The 23507-nt window shown below is 39.1% G+C and overlaps 1 protein-coding gene across 2 annotated transcripts in view; it reads right to left on the bottom strand.

The window, feature by feature from the left end:
- g2e3 (G2/M-phase specific E3 ubiquitin protein ligase) overlaps positions 1-23507 on the bottom strand; it is a 46939-nt gene that overhangs the window by 18503 nt on the left and 4929 nt on the right. Inside the window, exons 2-8 of one of the 2 annotated variants that reach the window (XM_052016689.1) lie at positions 20801-20877; positions 14354-14448; positions 11909-12010; positions 10642-10766; positions 7041-7212; positions 5832-5938; positions 5306-5422 (exon numbers count right to left, since the gene is read on the bottom strand). In XM_052016689.1, coding sequence (XP_051872649.1) covers positions 5306-5422; positions 5832-5938; positions 7041-7212; positions 10642-10766; positions 11909-12010; positions 14354-14448; positions 20801-20877 — 795 coding nt within the window. The remainder of the gene's footprint in view (positions 1-5305; positions 5423-5831; positions 5939-7040; positions 7213-10641; positions 10767-11908; positions 12011-14353; positions 14449-20800; positions 20878-23507) is intronic. The other variant, XM_052016696.1, reaches the window with a different exon arrangement.

Here is a 23507-nt window from a genome sequence, read left to right as displayed (position 1 = left end):
AGACTTTAATAGTTTGAGAACTATTAATTGTCAGAAATAGTTTTTGACAGTTGGATAAGTATGATTCTGTAGTTTAGCTGTCTGTTTTGTAGATCAGCCTCACCCTGCCTGCAGAAAGTCCAATCTCCATTTCTGCTGCAGCAAGCTTCTTGCAGCAAACTCCTGCAGGGGATACTTTTCATAGGTGGGCAACAAGTGCAGGCAACTTGCTACTAACTGCAAATTCTGGACCATAGGTCTTACATCCATGTGCTAAGACTGACCAGATCATTCATCCACATCATTTCTGTAGCTAAACTCTATTAGTATGTTTCTCACTGTTGCCCGGTTACATACTCTAATGGATAAAGCCTATGCTTACTTTAGATGGTGTGCAAATTTCTGTTTGGCTTCAGAATGATTTATATGAAAAAGAGCACGCAGAAAAAAGGTTTCTGGTGGTTGAGATGCCCCTTTTGGTGTGACAGAACCTCAAAATTTGAAGTAGCAGGGTCCCTGAAGGAACCAGAGATAATTCTTTCTTGTGGTTATCATATGACCATGCACTCCTCTCATAACATGGACACTGAGTGGCTTCAAACCACAAATGCTCATCAATAAATTCCTCATCTCTAGTAATCTTGTATGAAGTGGTTTCAGCAATTGGGTGGTGTGGTACTTGAAGATGATAATCAACATTTTCTGAAAACAAGACAGGACAATACACAAACTCAGGTTAGTTATAATTGTGCATGCCATGGATATGAAAAAGAGATACCATTTTGGTAGAATTTCAGAAAAAATTATGCAATTACATGGATTAATATTCCATTTAAATTACATATTTTAAAAAAATGGACTTGCTTTGCTCAAACTACATTTAAGCATAGCAACTTTCCAACTATATTACCTGTGCTGAAAGGCTGCATAATATGTTGTAAGGTAACCTCAATGGGCACCTGGAATTCTGGAGCAGGAATAACTCTGAAGATCTGCAGAACCACCTTCTGCAGCTGAATAAGACTTCTTTAGAAGCTACATTCTTCTGAGCATTGTATTCCATTCCATTTTGATAATCATAAGCTGTTCAACTAAGGTTTGAGTCATCAATAATATTTTCCTAAATCATCTTGCATGAGAGATGTAAATGTAGAAATAATATTAATTCTTTCCAAAAGTATTACATTGAGAGGCATTAAATTTCAATACATTTATTTAATCAGACAATTTCCTGGACAATTTAGAGATCAGTGAAGCCAAGTTGTTTGCTAAGCACAAAGTGCAGCTTCAATTTGACTGCAAAGAACAGCAATTTAGTGACCAGGGAATTCAGAAGAAGGTGATTTCATTCAGAAGTTTAATTAAATTTTGCTGTTACAATTCCTTAACTTCCACTTGCAGTTTCAGATGCAGTGGTAGTAGCAAGCAAGCTGCCTGGTAAGTCTTAGTTAATTAGGTGGTCAGCTAGAAACAATGATCATGCTAAGTCAGAACTTGGGATCCTCATAGTGTAAATCTACCTGGGTTCTGCTACCACAAAGAGCAGCTTTCACTGATTAAGAGGAGGAATTTGGTGAAGGAAGGGTGAAGCGCTGTTTGGCATCTAAATGAACTAAAAGACGTGTGGGCAGCTGAGATTTACTACCTGTAATTCCAGCACCAGACGATACCATCAGGACACACAATGCATAGAGGAAGCACCTCCAACTGACAGGCTCAAGGTCAGAATTTCAAAGTCTGACCGCAAATTCCAAGAGTACCATCCCACATTCTGAATGTGTCCTGGATGACAAGTGAATGACCATTGGAAGGGAAAGAAGAGCTGGAACCTTCAGGGTGTATGCTGCTCAAAAGCATCAGTACTCTCAGGAGGGACTGGTATTGGAGATGTCTTCTTGCTAGTGTGTGGCATTCATAATCCAGAGAGTTGATATTCTATTTTTTAAACTTCTTCCCTTGCCCCTAAGTCAGACTGTAGAAACTCTATAGACATAGAGAGTTCCTGCAGGTGGTGATAATAGAGCCTAGCTTCATTTGTGGTGTTCAAAGGGAATTGGATTAGTTGAAAAAAAATTGCAGGACCACAAGGTTAGGACAGGGGAGTGGGACTAGCTGGACAGTTCTTGCATAGAGCTGGCCTTGACTTGATGGGCTGAAGACTTCTTTCCTGTTGTCAGCTTCGTCATTCTACTCCTCTCCTCTCATTGGAAGTTCATGAAGAATTACTTGCAACTTAACAGGACTGGGACCAGTGTTATAGACAAAGATGCACTCATGTGACTGAAAGCAATTAAAATAATGGACAATGAATACCAGCATATAGTACTAGAAAGTGGAATAAAGTGCACAAAGGAATGGGAGAGATAAATGGGAACAGAGAAGGATGTAAACCGTACTTTTTGGGAGAAGACTAAAACAAATACATACATACATTTTAAACCCACTTTTGTAAAGTATGGTGAATAAGAATTATGATGTAGTTGTGATTAACTGAAACATGACAGGATTTAGCACTTATTATCATACATTTTCAGAAACCACAGGTGCAGGAAAAAAAAAATGGTGGGTGGTAGTGCTAATTGAGGAAAATATTAGTGCTAGAACAGAACATACAGTAAGAAAACAGATAAGCTGGCTGAACAACCAGACAAGTGGAAGAAATTTAATAGAGAGAATTGCAAGGTGATACACTTTGGCAGAATGAATGACAGGTAACAGACTCAAGGATGTTCAGAGACAGGGAGACCTGTACATGTAACCCTGCAAGTGATAGGCATACTAAGAAAATGATTAGTAAAGCACAAGGAGTTCATAAAGATGTATTGAGAACAAAAACAAAAAAAGTTTTATTGAATCTGTTCAAAATATTAACATCTGAAATTCATTTCTGGACTGGATGTGAAGGTCTTTAAAGAGGGCAGAAAAAATACTAGAACAATTCAAGGGAAGGAGGTATTGTAGCTCTAAGGGTAGAATAGAGAAACAAAGCTGAGAAATGAGCAAAAAGGGCTGAGGTATGTACAAGATCATGACTGATTGGTTTATAAAGGGCAGACTGAGCCAATCCATTCCCATTAGAAGACTGAATCAAGGACCGTGAGACAAAGAATAAAAACTGACAAAAGATAAAAAGGATGGGAGAAAAAAAATTACAGAGTTGGGATCTGGTATTCATTGCCTGCAAGAGTGATGGAAACAGTCGCATTGGCTTCAAAAGGTAATGGATAGGCACAAGGGAATAATTTACAGGATTAAGGGGAAAGAGCAGGAGAATGAGACTGATGGAATTAGTCTACGAGGAGCCAGCACAGTCCATGTACTGAATGCTCGCTTTCAAAGCTGTAACAATTCTTTGATTCTATTCTATGAAATGGAGGGAGTTGAATGTTACCCACTCCCCATGCAAAGATCCTACAGTGAAAAAGCCCAAAAAGGACATTTTTCTGCATTGGATATCATGAAGTTGAGGAAATAACCACCTTTGGCCGACAAGCTCAGAGATCTCAGGATCCCATTGTTCAATCCAGGTTTAACAACTGATCTTATTAATGCAATTAAAGGCATTTCAGTCACAAACTTTGAAAGTCAACCAAATAGTATATTGTTACAAACAGGATTGGGTACCATGCCAAGACAGGGCTGTATCCTTTTGAGTGCCAATACAGAAAAGCTTAAGAACACTTGATTTCAAAGGTCAATTTATCACAAGATTTAAATACACACAAAAAAATTGCATTAAATATAATACACATGAGGGAGAGGGGGGAGAGAAAAAAAAATCTGGACAGATAACCAAATACTTCAGAGGCATGATTCAAGAAGGATGGTCTGCTTTGACCCAAAACAATGGCAGTGTTTGTGGCAGAGATTAAAGACATTGATTTTGGACTTCTAAATATGTACTTGACAGAAATTTCAGCCCATTTAGTACTCAATACAGGGCAATAATTCTGACAAAGTCATCTAGATCTTATCTTACCTTAGATAGTTGGCAGTGACAAAGCTGTTAGAATAAAAACTGAACCTGATGCATGTATTGAGATAATGTTATCCGTTGATGGAAAATAGAAGGGGCCAAAGATACCACTAATGTTTTCTTTTGCTATCTGGTTTAAAATGTTTTGGAAACCAAAGTGCATTATATTCTGAATGTGGACAAACAATGTCATTGATTATTATCAAAGCTACTTGGATGCATGGTTTTGCCAAATCACCTATAAAAAATATCTAAACTGTAACAAACATACAAAGTATATACAGTTTTTCACCTCAGATCAAGAGTCCATTTGTCACTGCACAAGTCTCATGCAAAAGCAAACTCCCACTCAATAGATAAAAATAAAAGTTAATTGGTTATGTCACTATGTGACTGACAGATTTCAACAAATGAATAGATTTGAACACCCATGTATGATAGGAAGTATATGTTTTTTATACCCTATCTCAAAGATAACCGTCCATGAAGTAACTGCCTGACGTTCCACTGACCCGCAAGCTGAATAGCTATTCAGGTGTCTGCCCTCAAAACCCAGTTACCTGGAGCACACCCCACCAAACTACTTTGACATCCTGTTAAACCTTGCTGTTAAATCCAATCTGTCAAGTTGAATAAATGTTTGTGCCTCTAACATTCATCAATATTTAGAAATCACTGAAAATACTCATAAATCTTAAAAATTAAAAAAATAAGAGACATTAAGAAATAATTATATACAAGTAAATTAAATACAAGATGTAAATTACCTTATACTTGCTTCTCACTTCAAAGCTGTTTTTCCCCATCAAGATGAATAGGCCTACTACTAGGTTAACCTGGCAGGCAGGTTTCCCAGTCTAAGTGTAGGGAAATCTGTAGATGTCAGCACCACCCCATAATGGACTCCAGGAGTCCAATGGCAGAATGCAGTTACCCAAGGATTGTGATCAGCCAGGTGGATGTTCAGGATTCCAGCCTTCATTTAGGAGCCCTAGACTTCTGCAGTTACATGGGTAAAAGTCTGCAGCTCAGTGTAGAATTCCCAGATTTTTAGTAGACATTCCAGGCAAATGTTTCATAATCCTGAGATGTTAACCATTTGAGAAGTAACAGTTACAGGCACAAATAAAAAAATGATCACTTCAGCATCATACCTACAGCAAGTTTCCACATGCTGTGTCCACAATGAGATAAAAATAGAGATCTCATCAGAAAATAGCAATTGTCACCCCAATTGCTTCTCAAAACTCTATTTTGTTTGGTTTTAAAGAATTCAGTGTGTTGTGAATTATTAATTTCACCTGGTTTACACAACAGTTCATTTTTAATGTAAAATAAACAGGACATTACCCTTCAGGTTCTGCATATTCTCGTCCACCTTTACAGAGACATCTTCTGGCATCACATCGGTGATAACGCTGTAACAGTTCCTGAAATGCATTTTCTTCAAGTTCCCAGGATGCATCTCTGCACACAATGAAACAAAGCAGTCAGTAACAGAAGAACAAGTGTTGTTGCATCAAGAGAAAGGGTGGAAATGGGGACATGCTTTCTGCAATGAGCAATACGAGTTGGTAAAACATTTTAAAATAAAACTATCTGGATTCAAAATTGCAATAATGTTTTCATCTCTTCATGTATGCAAATGAGATAATTAAAAAGCCTAAATTCTCCCAGCGGGAGAAATGGCTGAGACAAATCACTATTGCAAAGTGAAGGAAATGACATAACACAACTAAAGTAATGGGAACTAATTGGGGCAGGATTACCTTCAATTAAGCTTAAATCAGTAACGTGCAATCAAGCCTATTAACTCTTCACAAATTTTCTTCATATCAGAAAAAAGATTCAACTATATTGATAAATGCAAACATACTTTTCTGGTACATGGATCCCCAATCGCAACATCTCCTTTTGGAAGTCTTCCTTATTATTGCAGATAGTGCACCTGAAGAAGAACACCCCAGCACTCAGTGCCTGATGCTACAAAAAAAAATGCAATTACATTCATCAACAAATACTAAAAGTCACAGGTAATAATCAGCACTTATCCAGGTTGCAATTACAATTTTAAGGAAACACTACAAGGCTGGCAGCTCAGTATGCCAAGTGATAGAGGAGAACAATAGGGAAATTATAGCTATGCCTAAGTGTGATTTACTGCAAACACCCATGAAAGTTAATCACAAGTCAGAGGATGCTGGAGTGGGAAAAGATATAGGTTGATAAAACAAAAGGCTTTGGTCCAAATTAATATGGGACAAAAATGGCAAGCAGATTCCAAGTTGCAAATTGGAGAAGTACAAGGAGGGGAAAAAAAAAGGAAATTGGTTCCAAAAGAAGTCAGAAGCAACCAGGTCCCAATGGTGCACATCACATTCAAGTCCAATAATCACTAATCAATGAAAATACCTTCAATACTGAATGATGTACTGGGGTGACTTTGAAGTACAGAGAAAAACAACTGAACACAATTCTCAACTTATCTTCATCCTAGGATAGATCAACAGCCAATATCCATTACAACTTCACAGACTACAAATAACTATCTCCTCTCGCTCTGGATCACACAAGGGCTCCATTTCAATTTTCCAGTTTCTGCCACTCCATGGTATCCTTTCTGATGACAACTCCATCCACAAAAGTGCTTATGAGAAGTCTTCTTTTGTCCTTAGCCACAGCTTCCCCTCCACAATAATCAGCAGGGCTCTCAATCATGTGTTTCATCTCCTACATTTCTGCTGTCACTCCTTTGCTGGCCCCCTCCTCCCCAGAGCAAGAACAGCATTCCTCCAAACCTCATCCTCCATGTCTCCACATTCAATAGATCATCCTTTCCAATGCTAGAGAGATCTCTTTCCACTCTTAGCATTCCCAAAGGACTATTACATCCATTTTTAGCTTTTCCTAGTTCTGATGAAAGACAGTCAACCTGAAATATTAACTCCAATTTTCCACCACATATATTGCTGACCTGCAAAGTATTTCCACAATTTCCTGTTTTTACTTCCAATTTCCTGTATCCACAGTATTTTGAAAATAATACCCAAAACTGAACCAGATTTTCTTTTTAACTTTCACTCACCTGTAAACATTGTCGGTGAAACCATGTATTTTTACAGCAAGGACTCTTTAAGACATCGTAGGAAGGAAGTGGGTCAATGGATTCCAAACAGACAGCACATGTATTAGGACCACCTGACCATATGGATGCACATGGTATCTTTTGCACAGGTTTATGATCCCAACAGTAAGACCTGGAAGGTTAAAAGAACAGGAACACTGTTAATACCATTTACAAAGTTTGCATAATGGGCTTTCCCACACAACCACAAGAGATGCAAAATCTGTCCTTTCACCTCTTCTCTTCCACCATTTGGAGACCCAAACAATTTTTCCAAATGAAGTGACAATTCACTTGCTCTGCTTCTATTCTAGTGTACAGCATTCAGAGTTAATAATGTGGTGTCCTCTACACTAGAGAAAGATTTGGTTATCACTTTGTGGAGCACCTGTGTTCAGTCCACAGGAGCAACTTTGAGCTTCCTGTTACTTGCCAGTTTAATTCTCCATCCCACTCTTATTCTGACCTGTTTGTGGTCTCCTGTACTCATAAAATGCCCAACACATTTAAGGAACAGCACCTCATCTTTTGAATGAGCACATTGCAGCCTTCTGGACTTCATATCAAATTCTCCAATATTAGATAACTCACTTTCTGACTGTACCAGAACAAGTCATTTCTCCAGTAAGTCATCAATCCATAATATTGGCTCAGTTGTTCCAGTCTTCATTCGTACAGCATGACCTACTTGACATATCCCACTGACCTGCTATTAATAGTTTAACTAGCCTCTCACTGCTCCCATTAATGCATTGACCTGGCCTCAGCCTATCAGAGAAACACCCCTTGTCCTATGCATCCTGCTCATCACATTATTGGCAACTTAAAACTACATTTTTCTTAAAAAAAAATCACCTTTCCTCTGTTCTGGCAAATAGACTTTGACCCGAAACACTAACAGTTTATCTTCCCAAATGTTTCCTGACCTGCTAAGCATTTCTAGCATTTTCTGATTTTATTTCAGATTTCCAACATCTACATTTTAAAAAAAAAACTTTAAAACTATGTCGAACTGGCTTACTGTAGGGAAATATTTCTTCTACCATGGTAGTGGAATTTTCAGCTCATTCAGGATAGATTGTTGCTAAACACTGATACCTTGACACTAAAAGCAATACAGCTTATTCTCCCAAACAGGAAAAACATCCAAATGTAATTCAACTGTGCATATTCAGCCATTGAATACTGGATCAGTGATTCATAGCTGATAGTCAAGCAGCTGAACCCTTCAAGGCTTGGACAATGACTATATCATAGCTGGCCAAAATAGAAATGGCAGAACAGGCTTAAAGGACTACATACTCCATTCCTGTTTCTACTTTCTCTTTCCTAATGCAAAGCATATCAAGGGATGTGTGCAAAGATTGAGAACACAGTATTGATACAGATAATCAGCCATGATTGTAATGGATGGCAAAGCAGGCTCAAAGGTTGGAATGGCCTCCTCCTGCTATTTTCTATGATTGTTTTTGTTTAAATTATTTACGTGTGGGGCGTAGATATCACGGCTAATGCCAGCATTTATTATGCATCCCTGAGTGTCCCTCTGAACCAAGGAGACAGTTAAGAATTGACCACATTGATGGATCTGGAGTCACATAAAAGCTAGGCTGAAGAACACTTTTGAACCAGATGGGAAACCATAGTTTCATGGCTAATGAGATAGTTTTTTTAAATTTCAGATTTATTTAATTATTTGAATTGAAATTTGCCAGCTGCCCTGGATTCAAACTCTGGTCCCAAGCTGCTAAATTGAGTAACTTAACCACTATGCATTGCTTTGCCCATCAAACTTGGGAACCAACACTGACAGTTGATTATATGCATATAATTTGTGCGCAACTATCCTTGACTCACCCTTCTCTTACTGCGGTAAGTTGCTTTGGTTTGTTCTCCTGCCCTTTAAAATACATTGTTCTTTGCTCTTTAAATTGACTGTTCTTCCAACAAGTTGACCTTTTATTCTGAGTTGTGTCATCCAACCTCACTTGTTCACGTCAACATTGTTCCTTTAAATCAATTATTGCCAACTAATCCTTATTTGGGAGATATTAACTATTGGACTCACATATATGCTAAAAGTTCAATTTATGTATATGTTGTGGGACAACAACAGTTAAATTACAAGGAAAATGTCCTTGGGTCTATGTTGCAATTTTAAGGGAGACCAATATGGTGTCCAAGGGAGAAACTTTTCTATTTGAAGAAAACATTCCGGAGAAAAGGCAGTAAATGTGGTCGTGCTGGCGTCACTCAGTCACAGAACCAAAAAAAAACAACTTTAAAATGAATGGCCTTATCCACATGGCAAGGTGCAGTTACTTGTTTTTTCAGTAAAATTACACTGCATCGGACTAGAGGTTTTACTATTTCGTTTATTCGTTTCAATGTCTAATGTGACAAGAACATTCATGCATAGTGCCTTCAACATTTCACAAAAGCTTTATGAACAAAAAATTGACAAAGTCAGAGATATTAGAACAGGTGTCTATGTCATCATTCTTCCCAGTGCTTAGTTGGAAGTAATTTTTGCTCATCCAGTCTGACACAGAGATGGTGGGAGAGTAAATGTGGCAGACATTGTCCACATGAGAGATCTGACATGTTTTCAAATGCTACTGAATGGCAGTAAGTGGACAAGAAATAATAAGGGGCCTCGAGGATAAACTCTTGGGTGATTTCACAGAATTATGGGAATGGAAAAAAAGTCATTGTGGGATATGACTGGATCTGTTGGATCAAGGGGTATGTCTGAAACTGCTATATGACAGAAAAGCGCAGTGGTGGGGGGGGTAGGGAGGGAAAGAAAGAGTAATCAACAAAAAAAGACTGCAGACAGGTTAAGGATGAGTCAAAGTCAAAGTTGAGTTTATTGTCATATGCACAAGTGCAATGAAAAACTTACTTGCAACAGCATCACAGGCACATAGCATCATACAAGCAGCATTCACAAAAAAACAAATTAAACAAATTACACACAAGTTTTTCAAGAAAGAACACAATTAGAACAAAACAAAGTCCATTTTAGTGTAAAGTGGTCAAAATGGTCATTGCTAAACTGTAGTGATTGGGGTTTTGCTGGTTGGTTCCAGAACTGTGGTTGAAGGGAAGTAGATGTTCTTGAACCTGGTGGTGTGGGACTTCAGGCTTCTGTACCTCCTGCCTGAAGAGGACAATATATGATGGCATTTGTGACTGTGACATGGGCTACTTTAGTATTGAAACATGGGATTCAAATTGAACAGCAGAAAAGATGGTCATTGGTTTGTGAAGCAGAGAAAAATTAAAAGACTAAGAGGAAAGGTTGTGCCAGCAAAGCTGGAAATTGTTTGAAAATAATGATGACATCAGGTTGAAAGGGATACGAGGGAGCATTTGGAAAATATGCCATCAAAGGAGAGCCATTAACAATACCATATAACATAGGTGGCGGAAAGCAAGTTGGGTTTTCAGCAGTTTGGTGGGAATAAGTTTGAGAAAGTGAGAAAAAGAGGGCATAAATGCACAAGACGATTGCAATTAGGTTGTACCTGCTCTTTTGGAAAATGTTTAAAGAACTTACGGAAACTGTCCTGTAAACTGGAAAATACATTGATTCTCCACACCACAAGGAAAATGAAAGCTCTTCCGACATTTCCTAATGGCACAGCCTATTGATGCCCCACGTATGTTGCACACTCGACATTTCTACAAAAATAAATTGGAAATGAAGCATTTAATCTCATTTGAAATCTTTGAAATAAAATCCAATAACCTTAGCAAATATGAAATTCAAACAGGCTGACCCTGCAATACGACAGAAAACTACAGTGGAGGGGGAGAGGGGATGCTGAAGTGACCAACCACAAATTAGAAATAATAAATAGCTGCTCACAATATCAGAATTCCTGTGGTTTAAATACATGTTTATATTTGCCAAAGCAAGTGTTCTGGGGAGTGACAATTTGAGATCATAAGAGGAAATGATTGAAAGGATGAGACTTGCGATCAATTAAACTAAAAAGGGTAGGAGTGATAAACAAATACAACTTTGAGTTAGTTAAGATTAGCAAAGCCCTCAATGAGATGAGGTTTTAGGGTGTGGTTGAGGGGGCAGGTCATCTTAGGGAGTTTTATAATTGTCAAATGAGGGTAATAAACCTTTTGGTAAGAGTTTCAGTTGCATACAGATAATGCAGGAGCAGAAATAATGGATATCACCAAGTAGAGGTTGGTGCTTACTGTTACAGAGAAAATAAGAGTTTAGAAGCTCAGCGTAATGCAGAATATGGAATGGACTCAGTTGGAATATGGAATGGAATATGGATTGAGAAAGTGAACACCAAGTCTGCCAATATTCAGTTTTCACCTAAAAGTGGACAGAACCAGAGAATACTATCTATAAAATGGGTGCTAAAATTCTATCCTACATAATCAAGAGTAAAAGTGCCTTATTAAATCACTGAAAACTTCAAATCAGAATGTAATTACTGCTTGCACCATCAGTTGATGGTGACACTTTGCTATTTAGCTAAATTTTCCTTATGCTGCTTGTGCCATCTGCCTTGTACAAACTGCCAGTGGCAGTGTGGCCTCTCATCATTATATCACACTTTAGCTGATTTCTATTCAAATTGTACCTACTCCATGTGTTGCTCTATGTTTCTATCCTTTAAGAATCTCAAAAGCCAGCACACCACCCTCTATGTCCAAAGCCACACAATGATTTTGTTCCTCTGACATAGTCTCTGTTCTTACTACCCTCGACTGTTGCCCTCTACAGTTAGGAATTGCAATTGAAAAAGGAACAATGCGGAAAGAAGTTTAATAAAATTGTGAATTATACCTACCATCCTTGCAGCTCTATAAATTTCCTTTTTGATATCATCAGCTAGAAATCCATAAATTCCTTCATTCTCTTTCCCACGTTGATATAAGCCACTTGACATAATCTACAAAGTCAAATTACATAACTCTGATTTTGTGATCATGATAAAAACAGTAAAATTCAATATGATTTATAACTTTTTAAAATCTTATTACTAACTATTAATGGTGCCCAATGTCTTTTTAAACAGATGACTGCAACATCTTTGGATGCAGCATCTTAGAAAACAGCTATCATAGTTACAAGAAACTCTATGTGACAATGGCTCCTCATCCAAAACCATCTGACTATACCACCCTCCTGCAATGCCTTGCCAGCACCATCCAGCTGTGCGGGTTCATTCTAGCCATGTTTCATTTTTAATCAATTCAATTATAGCCAGACAATCACCCACAATGGTTTCTCTTCCAACTCCTACAGTGCTGCCTTGGTTGTCATCAAAAATGTTTCGCACGAGGAAACAAATACCCAATATTCAATTCAAAATTTGTAAACATCAACAGAAAGAAAAATTTCACGTCTAAAAAAAAATGTTATAGCCTTGAAATCCTACTGTTTCTACAGATTACACACCAGTAGGCTTGCACATATTTGACAATACCATTTTATCCTGAAATCTGCAATCAACAAAGAAACCGGATAATTCTGTTTCAAACTGAGAGGCTGATGAAATAAATTCAGCATTGCAGTTTAAAGGATTGTTTGTATTTACATAAAGTCATGGTACTGTACAGTAGCGCAGCAGCTAGTAGAGTAGGCACACGACAGCTCCAGCGATCCAGGTTCAATCCTGACCTCCGGTGCTGCTTGTGTAGAGTTTGCATGTGCTCTCCGTTTCCATGTGGGGTTCCTTAGATGTTTCCAGTTCCCACCCACATCCCAAAGACCCAAGGATTGGTAGATTAACTGCCACTGAAAATTGCCTATAACGTGTCTGTAATTGGTAGAATCTGAGGAGAATAAAATGGGATTAGCATAAAATTGGCGTAGGTGAGTGATTGATCTTCAGTGCAGACTTGGTAGACCTTCGGCACTGGTTATGGCATGACTTGGACTCTGTTGAATTCATCATATAGATTGTACACATGACGCATGCAAACTTAAAGGCCATCAGCTAAGTAACAATCTCCATGTTGAAGGAGTTAAACCACCAAGAAGAAAAATGATCCTATTTCAATATTGCTTATTTAAAAATTGTTACATCTGGAAATTTCCAATCTCTGCCCGGTTAGCAGTGCAGCAGAGCACAATGCAGACAAGATAAAGTATGTAAAGTATGAAGATGATTTCCAGTCCGTTTCCAAGCTACTTGGGTTCGTCCAGAAAAGCATACTGATGCACTGAAACTTCTACAGGAGGATCACAACTAAAGCTAAGTGCAAGACTCGATGGCCTAGATTTTGCAAGATATTGACGCAAGAACTGGCAGAAATCTCTGCCATTACAAAATCAACCTGGCAGCAATTTTTGCAACATTACATCACAAAACTGATAATGTTCAGGCTTTCCATGCATTTGCACACACATTAGCAAATTCTGCAGTTGCTGTCAGCAATACATGATTTATTGCATCTCTGGACAAGGAATTACCTGGGGTACAGTTGTGTGGTCACACCCATCAGGCTAATAACATGGAAAATCCGAACAGAAAATATATGTTTTTCATTGTACTGAATGGTTATGCTACTTTGCCCATTGCTTTAAACAGGTAATGTAGCTGCCTCACAGCTCCAGCGACCCAGGATCAATACTGACCTTGGGAGCTGTGTAGAATTTGCATGTTTACCTAGGGTGTGCACGGGTACTTTGGTTTCATCCCAAAGTGTTGGCTGTTAGCTAAATTGCTCCTTGGAGAACAGGGATTGTTATTGGGCATGCGAGAGAGAATAGATTATAGGGAACAGAATAGATTACATGGGATTCCTGGCAGCTGGCAATCTTGATGGGCTGAATGCCTCCCATGCCATATGCCACTATGGAAATCTAAAACAAAAGTTTCCCACCTTTCCCCAAAGTAGTTAACTCATGCTGGGGGAAGATTTCCATGGATACCATTCATCTGCTGGTAACTTGCTTAAACAGGCATTTTATTGCACTAATTTGAACTACAAGCACAGCAGATCATTAAAGCATTGAGGACATCACTGTCAGCCTGATCCAGTCCTCCCTTCATTGGGCACTTTCTGGCAAAGCATACAACTGAGGAATCCTAATAGATTCCCTTGGCAAGTGTTTTTAAAGCTAATAGTAGGATAATAATTCAACCCACTCGGGGCTAGCAATCAAATTTAGGATATTTTGGTCTGAATTTTCTCCTTCAAAAATACTGGGAGTATAATAACCATTTCAATTCAGTCATTCATTAAACCAAAACAAGAAAATAAATTAAAAGATGTTTTAAACCTACTAAGCAGTAGTAATGCACAGTTATCCCACCATCACAGGTCTTCTTCTCGCCATATTTTTCTGGGCAGTCATCATTCCGTCGACAAAATGCACAAGCTACAAGAAAATAAATTAAGTTCACAATGATCTGAATTAAAACACAGTGCAAACCATTGCCTGAAAATGTTTCAAATGAAAAGTACATAGCAGCACCAGCAAAAATCACTTTGGAAGATCTTCCCCATTCCAGCTTTGTTATTCCAGTCGACTCCTGTTAGCAACAATTCCTGTGCCAACCTGCCTCAAATCATGGTAATTTCAGGTACCTTCACTTTTGATGAGGGGAGCTCATGGAAAAGTAGTATTACAAGCACCCCTCAAACTGCAGAAAAAGAAAGATATTACACATGGTTTTGGTCAGGGCAATGTTTGCTCAAAATATGCTGGGTCTGTTACTTCTAGGCTTCTATAGTGTATAAGTGCAACCTGTTATTTCCTAATACAATTGTGCATGAGCAATACCAAAATTGTCAATTGCATTCTACTGTGACACTGGTGAAGACAGGAACACAGTTGCATTAGATTTTGATGTTCATATTGCTACAGGAAGGGGAAGGCTAATATGTTCCCTGGATCTGAAGGCCCACGTTTTAAAATGTTAAAAGGAGTGGCAGCAGAGATGGTGGATATAGTGGTTGTGACCTGCAAAAATTGCCCAGATTCTGATAGGTCTAAGCTGATTGGAAAAGCACACATGTAACAACCCTAATCAGGGAAGGAGGGAAACAAAGCAGGAACCTTAAATGCGGAAAATACTCAGCAGTTCAATCTGCATCTGTGGGAAGAGAAACAGTAACATTTCAGGATTTTCTGTTTTTAATTTAAATTTCCAGCTTTTTTGATTTTCAACCTTTACCCAGTTAGCCTGGGGTCAGTCATTGGGAAATACAATGAGTTCATGGAGAGCCTCATTAATCAGTGCTGCAGCCTCATCTACTTACAATCTAAATCAATAATTTACAAACAACAGGGTGCGTTGCAGCCAAATATGTCCACACACAACAGTAGGCAAGGAAGCAAACTGTGAGGAGAGAGCAGGATTCTACAAAATATAAATAGGATGTGAGTGGGAAAAATTTGGCAGATGAAGTTTATTGAGGGGAAAATCTATGCTTATTCACTTTATAAGAAAAAATGAAAAGCAGAAGATAGTTTAAATGGGAGGGATATTACACAGTGCTGTAGTAAAGATAGATCCTGGTATCCCAAAACATGAGACAAAATTAGCAGGCAGACACAAAGTTAATAGGAAGGCAAATGGAATGTGGGCCTCTAATGCATGGGATTCAAATACAAACACAAGGAAATTGTGCTGCTGCCTGCATAGGTTATTGGTAAGAACTCCTTGTTTAGGGAGACAGCTCAGAAGGTTCATTAGGTTGACTTCAAGGATTGACAAGGAAAAGTTGAGCTAATGAGGCCTCTGCCCATGGGAACTTAAAAGCAAAGGATCTTATTGAAGCACAAGATTCTAAAGAGGTTTGACAGGATGGCTGCAGAGAGGATGTCCTCTCTCATCAGGGTAACCTAGAGCTGGGAGCTGTCATTTCAGAAAAAAAGGAATAAAACAGAATAATCTCTTCTTTTGGAGGTTCATGAATCTTTTGAATACTCTATCCAGAGGTGCTGTTGACTCTGAATCATTGAATATACTCAAGGACAAAAGACAGATTGGTGTTTTATAGAAGTTATGGGGAACAAGCAAGAAAGTGAAACTGAAGTGCAGATCAGATCAGAGCTAGCTCAAGGGACCACGACCTACTCCTGCTACTTATGTTATCTTCCACCATCTGCAGTATTTCACTTCCATGGGCTGGATTAGACAAGCTTGTGATACTCATCACACTCAAATAATTCACATTTACAGCAAGCTATATAGGAACAATCTAATGGATGAGGCACTTTTTGCAGCAAACCCGATGAGAAAGTACTGAAATAGATGCATCTGAACAGTACTCAAGTAGTTTCTTGTAGCTGATTCACAACCGTAACGATACAAATATCCTCAAACAATGCCAAGATATTTTCTGAAGAAATGGAGAAAACTGATGAGAAAATGAAATCATTTCTGACTATGACATACTATTGTTTCTAGTCCTCTATTTCACAGCAATCTTTGATATGGTTGACCACACATTCCTTCTCTCACTTCCCTCCTCCACCGTTATTGTCTTCACCACATATCCACTTCTCAAACAAGTGTCAACCAACAACCCTTGACATTCAATGGCATTACTAAAATCAGTTTCACTATCATAAACTCCTGGTCATCACTTACAAAATTTCAACTGGACCAATCAAATAAATACCACCCCCATAAAAACGGGCCAGGGCTGTATATCCAGTGACTCGCCACCGGATAAAGACTTTCCACCATCTAGAAGGCACAAGTCAGGAGTGTGAGGAAATACTCTCCACTTGCCTAAATGAGTGCAGCTCCAACAATTCACAAAAACTGTACACCATCCAGGACAAACAGCCCACTTGACTGGCACCCCATCCAGTATTGGAACAGTGGCTGTATTGTGTACACCATTAACAAAATGCACGGGAGTTACTCACCCAGTATAGTTCAATGGCACCTCCCAAACCAATGATCTCAACTAGCAAGGACAGAGGCAATGCACACCACTCTGACTTGGAAATATATAGTTGGTCCTTCATCGTCATTGGTTCTAAATCCAGGAACTCATTACCCAAAAGCACTGCAGGAGTCTTTTCACCAGAAGGTCCATAGCAGTTCAAGGTGCCAGTTCACCACCACCTTCTCGAGGACAATTACATGTGCAATAAATGTTGTCTTTATTACCAATGCTGATATCCCAGAAAATGAATTTAAAAAAAAACTGGAGCCACAGAATTTCCAGCATTGACAACAATTTTTTGTTGTTGTTTATCCTTTGAGTTTGTAAACAACTATGACGTTACTGTTTAGTTTGGCTTCTGTGAACATGAGTAGCTGTTGATTTGTGCTTTAAACTATGGCACAATGAACAAAAGAAATAGCTTTGGGTTGTATGATTAATAGCAAATGAGCAATGTTTAGATTGCTTTTCTGTTCTAACTCACCTTCACTAGTCAGAGAATCTCGAATGAGGGAACATAGTTTCAAGATAAGGGGCTGGTTATTTAAAACGGAGATACATAGAAAGGGTGGTGAATACTTAGAATTCGCTGTCCCAAAGAGTTGTGGAGAAGAGCTCAATGGAAGTCTTTAAAGTGGAGGTAGAAACATTTTTTTTCCCCCAAAGACTGGGGAATTAAGTGCTATGGGGAGAGGACGAGTTGAAGCCTGGGGTTGATCAGCCATGACTGTATTGAATGCTGAGGCAGATCGAGGGGTCAAGTAACCTACTTTTGCTCCTATTTTGTGTTCTTATGGTTCAATGGGGTTCTTTTACTTGTATGCTGTAGCTATGTTTGAATTAGGTGAAACATACATGAATAAAATTCACCCAAAACACGAGGAAATGTTGAAAAGCTTCAGAGCCGCCTCATGAAAATATTGTCCTCTTTTACCTCACTGTAGATCATGTCTGGAAGTTGTTCTAACATTCTAAAGCCACAACAGCCAGGACCTCCCAGTGGCCACTCACTTCAATTCTACATCCCATTCCCATACTGACGTGTCTATCCATGGCCTCCTCTACTGCCATGTTGAGGCCAGACGCAGGTTGGAGGAACAACACCTCATATTCCGCCTTGGGAGTCTCTAACCTGATGGCCTCAACAACGATTTCTCTAACTTCCAGTAACTCCATCACTTCTTTTTCTTCCCCCACCCTCCCCCACTCCTTATTCCTATGGCTCCCTTCCCCTGCCTTGATGACCTGCCCATCTCCTCTCTTCCCCATCCTTTATTCCATGGTCCACTGCCCTCTCCTACTGGATTCCTCCTCCTTCAGCCCTTTGCCTCTTCTACGTATCACCCCTCAGCTTATTACATCTTCTCCCCTCCCCCACTCACATACCTTCCCCCTCTCATCTATCACCTGAGCTCACTTATCCCCTGCCTGTGTGTGCTCCTCCCCCTCCCCTTCTTATTCTGGCTTCTGCCCTTTTCCTTTCCAGTGCTCACGAAGGGTCTCAGCCCGAAACGTCAACTGTTTATTTCCCTCCATGGACGCTACCTGACCTGCTGAGTTCCTCCAGCACTTTTTGTATATTGCTCCAGATTCCAGCATCTGCAGAATTTCGTGTGTCTAACATCCTTGTGACATGGCTTGCTCGTTTCATCAGAGATTGCATCCGTATAGATGCTCAGAATGCCTGCCAGTGTTTGGGATGTTACCATGCTTTTTCCTCAGTTTCTTCATGCAGATTAGTGAAAGTGGTTCATTTCTATAGCCTGACATCTAGGTTTTGGTACATATTCATGATTGACAAAACAATGGCTTTGCAGAACTATATTATGGACATAACTATAAGCAAGTATCTTTTCTGGGCAGGTTGAATAATTGTTAAAGTTAACAAGCATTCAAATTATTTTAATAACGGTACTTAAAAACTTGTGTTCACACAAGTAACATGGTTGTAGGTGCAGTTGCAGTCAGTTGCTAAACAATGAGGTAAAAAAAACTGTGAGCAGTCCCCCAATTCAGACAGCACCATGCCTCTTCCAAAGACATAGGAAGATGAGAATAGCAGCAATAATTCAAATATGGTCATCTTTTTAAACCACTAGTTCCACCTTTTTACTTTTAAGCCAATATCCCATCCAAGTTTTAAAATCGTTGGCAAGACCACACTTGGAGTGTTATGTGCAGTTCTGGTCACCGTGCCACAGGAAGGATGGGATTAAGCTAGAGAGAGTGCAGAAAAGATTCACAGGAATGTTGTCTGACTGGAGGGCTTGTTTATTAGGAGAGATTGAATAGGCTGGGGCTGTTTTCCCTGGAGTGAAGGAGGCTGAGGGGCAACCTCATGGAGGTTCATAAAATTGAGGGGTAAAGTCAGTCTTTTTCCCAGCATAGGGGAGTCTATAAGTAGTGGGCATAGGTTTAAGATTTAAAAAAGGATCTGAGGGGCAAGTTTGTCCACACAAAGAGTGGTGCGTATATGGAATGAGCCAGAGGTGGTAGTAGAGGCAGGCACAATTATAATGTTTAAAAGACATTTGGATAGGTACATGGATAGGAAAGGTTCCGAGGGATATGGGCCAAACGAAGACAAATGGGATTAGCATAGATAGGCATCTTGGTCAGCGTGGATGAGTTGGGCAAAGGGCCTGTTAGTATGTGGTACAACTCTTACGAATTTCTTCGAATCTATGAAGTTGCCAATTACCAATTCCACAGACCTCAATATTGCTAACCAGCATTTTACACATAGAATTTAACAAAAATTGGATTCTTGGCCTCTCAAGCCTGCTCCATTATCACAGCTGATCCAACTGTAACCTCAACTCTACATTCCTCTCTATCCACATTAACTTTTCACGCTCGTTTATCAAGAATCTGCTACCTCTGCCTTAAAAATATTCAAAGGCAAAACTTCCACAGTACCTTCTGAAAGTAGCACTTCATCCAAGTCTTAAATGAGTGGCCTCTAACTTTTCTTAAAAAAAGTGACCTTAGTACCAGATTCTCCCTCGAGGAAACATGCTCTCCATACTCCCTTGTCAATATCCCCGAGGTCCATATATTTCAATCAAATCCTTTTGCACTCCTCTAAACTCCAGTAGATACAACCCTTGCCTGTCCAAACTTCCTTCATAAGACAACCTGCTCACTCCAAATGTTTGTCTAGTAAATCTTCTCTGAACAGCTTCCAGCACATTAGCATTCTTTCTTAAATGCAGAGACCAATACAGTACTGTTCTCCAAATGTGACTTCACTAATGGCCTATATAATTGAAGGATAACCTCCCTACTTTCGTATTAAATTCCACAGGTAATAAACAACAATTATTAAATTTCCTAATTACTTGCTATACCTGCATGATAGTATTTTTTCAGATCAATCACCAGGATACCTAATACTTCTGCATCCTCTTGCCATTCAGATTATGTGCTTTATTTTTCATGCCTACATAAAACAATTCCCACAGCATACTCCACTTGCCAGATCTTTGTCCACTCACTTAACTTAACTTTGTAGCACCTGACGTCCTTGTAATTTAATTTTCCACTTACCTTTGTATTATCAGTAAGTGAACCAAGTCATCACATCTTGACCTAAATACAGGTTCATTGGGAATACATTTGTGATAAACTCCCACTCCATAAAGGCCATGTAGAGGCTTAAGAACCTCAAGGCTTATAAATATTGCTCCAATCATATGCAAATTTATCGCAAAAAATGTATAGATGGATGATATCCAATATTACCCAAATGTGCTTTCTCCATTTTCGATTTTCAGATACAAATACAAAATTAAGACAGCAGGTGTAATATCAGCGATACTCACGAGGATTTTGACTCAGCTGCAGCTTCTTTTTTGCCTTTGTGACATAGTTAATTGTAGTGCCAGATTTAGAAAACTTCCTAGATAAAACAGATACAAATATTTATGAACAAACAAAAACAGGCTGTATACCTACCTGAATAAAAATCTCTCCTAAGGAGAGAGGGACACAGAAGAGAAGGGGAAATTGGATTATTCTAATAGGGTTGGATGAACAGGAATGAGATTTGTATGATTTGTGCAGAATATAAACACTGGCATGGACCAGGTCAGCTGTATGTGATTTTAAGTTAGGCATATGAGATTTCCATTTAAACCGTCACTGATGGTACATTATAAGCCTCCTCTTTGCCTAAGTTTTTGGTCACCTGGCTGTCACATGGCACAATGTAAAATTTTGATTTGTTAACTAACTTCTATGAAGTGCACTGGGATTTGTGTTTCAGCATGTTAAAGGTTCAGAAAATATTGTTCAAGATTTAACCTTGTTTATTCAAGATGGAACCTTGTTCAAAAAGTTCTCAATAAGTTGGCAGGAAGCAGAATCATCTCTTCCTCATTTTACATCAACTATACTTCAGATGATCAAAGTATAACACTTAAATTGCTGTCAGTTATACAAAGCAAAAAAGGACAAAGATTACGTTTGTAAACCAATCTGGATACTTGCCTGGGTTAAAGGTGAAAGTTGTACACCAATGAAGTTCAATCTTTCATTTGCAATAGACATTTATATTTTGGACTTTTTTGGTTGTGTTTCATAAGCATTATTCTATCTTGCAGATGGATTTTCCTATCCATATTTTCCCCAACCCATGAGCAAAGCCAGCAGGTATAGATCAATATATTTATCAACTGATAAGATTTTGCAAGATACTCTAAGGGCATCTTTCTAATTGTAAAATTTTTGAATTTATTGCTGTGGCTTCTTTATGAAATTGTTTAATAATAAGCCTGTGCTATATTGCTAAGTGCCATAACAAAATAAGCCTTTTAAAATAGATTTTGAGGCACATTTCTCCCTTTCCTAAAAATGGGACTGCAAATACAATTAATCCAACAAAACTAGTTGTCTAACAAAAATGCTGACAGCTGAACTAGATATCAAATCTAACAGCTGACATGAAATATACTGTAAACCATCTATTCATATTTACAGCAGGCGGCCAATTGTTAGTTATATGAAACAGACTGCCAAAATCCAGTTTCTCATCAAAAACAGACTTTGAAAATAACACTATTCTATTGATTGAGCTTGTAAAGAAATTACTTGAAAAATTCATAGTTCACAAACTAAGCTTCCTTCTGGGAGCTCCAAAGGTCTGTTTCTGCTTATTTTAATGGAGATTTATCATCTCACATCTTTCTTTTTGTCCTATGTGGGATACACATTTTTCCATTTGAATGCTCCTGTATTTACCCATACGGGAGGTCTTTTGGCTACAACTGCAAAGGGAAAGGAAAGAGAGCACGGGTACAACTGGAGCTTCAAAATGGTGCAGCAGTGTTAGCACAGTGAAACAGCAGGGTACTGCTGGCCATGAAGCCAAGACCAGCCTCTCCAACTTAATTCCCTAGCTCTTTTTAGCTACATTAGAAGAACCCAGTTCCATTCTTTGCAAACCCAACCAGTAGACAGTGACAAACAATGTAATCATGGAGTGATTAAACTGTTCCAAGTTAGACAGATCTCCATTTAAATTGCCAATGACGACAAATTATAAACCTCCTCTTTGCCCAAGCAGGACATCAATCACCTACACTTGACATTCAATAACATTACCATCTCAACTGAATGAGCCACTTACATCTTGTGGCTATAAGAGTAGGTCACAGTGGCAAATCATCTCCTGACGCATCTCAGAGCCTTTCCACTGCCTATAAATTCAGCAGTACGATAGAATATGGTTGCACTTGACAGGACGAAGAACAGCAACAATTCTCAATAAGCTTGAAAATATCCAGGGCAAAGCAGCCCACTTTATTACTCCCCAATCCAGCAATCTTTGCACTACTGGTACACAGTCGTTACAGTTTGCACCACCCAAAACAAAATGCACTGCAGTTACTCTCTTACTCCAACAGTATCTTCCTAACCCACCATCACATAAAAGGGCAAGGGCTTCAGGTACACGGGAACAGTGCCACCTGGAGGCTCCCCTCCATCTCTCACACCATCCTGACTTGGAAAGATACCAGCAGTCCTTCATCATCACAGTAGCCAAATCCATCTGACACAGTCCTCAGTAGCAGTGCACAGGCACCTTCAGAAGAAATGCAGCAGCCCACTACCAGCTTCTCAAGGGGAAGGTTAAGCAATAAATGCTGGCTTGCCAGTCATGCCAAGTTGCCATGCTCTATGACCAGCATATACATATTGCTCGATACAAGTCATAAGACTGATCAGAAGTAGGCTTTTTTTGGGAAAAAAAATCTTGGTGTCACTGGCAAGGCTCAATCCTAATTTCCCTCAAGAAGATGGGCAACGAGCAGCCATTTGAGCCATTGCAGTCTTTCTAATAAAGAAAGTCTCACAATGCTTTTGGGTAGGGAGCTCCAGGATTTAAATCCCATGAGAATGAAGGACTAGTGATACATTTCTAAGGCTGGATGGTGCGCAACTTGAAGGGGAACCTGCAGGTGGTGGCTGCTGACCTTGTCTTCTTGGTGGTAGAGGTCACAGGTTTGGAAAGTGCTGTTTCTGTAGTCT

Source organism: Pristis pectinata, chromosome 1, assembly GCF_009764475.1.
Source record: "Pristis pectinata isolate sPriPec2 chromosome 1, sPriPec2.1.pri, whole genome shotgun sequence".
NCBI lineage: Eukaryota > Metazoa > Chordata > Chondrichthyes > Rhinopristiformes > Pristidae > Pristis > Pristis pectinata.
The sequence above is the reverse complement of the archived record's forward strand: the minus strand, read 5'-3'. Positions and strand labels throughout refer to the sequence as shown.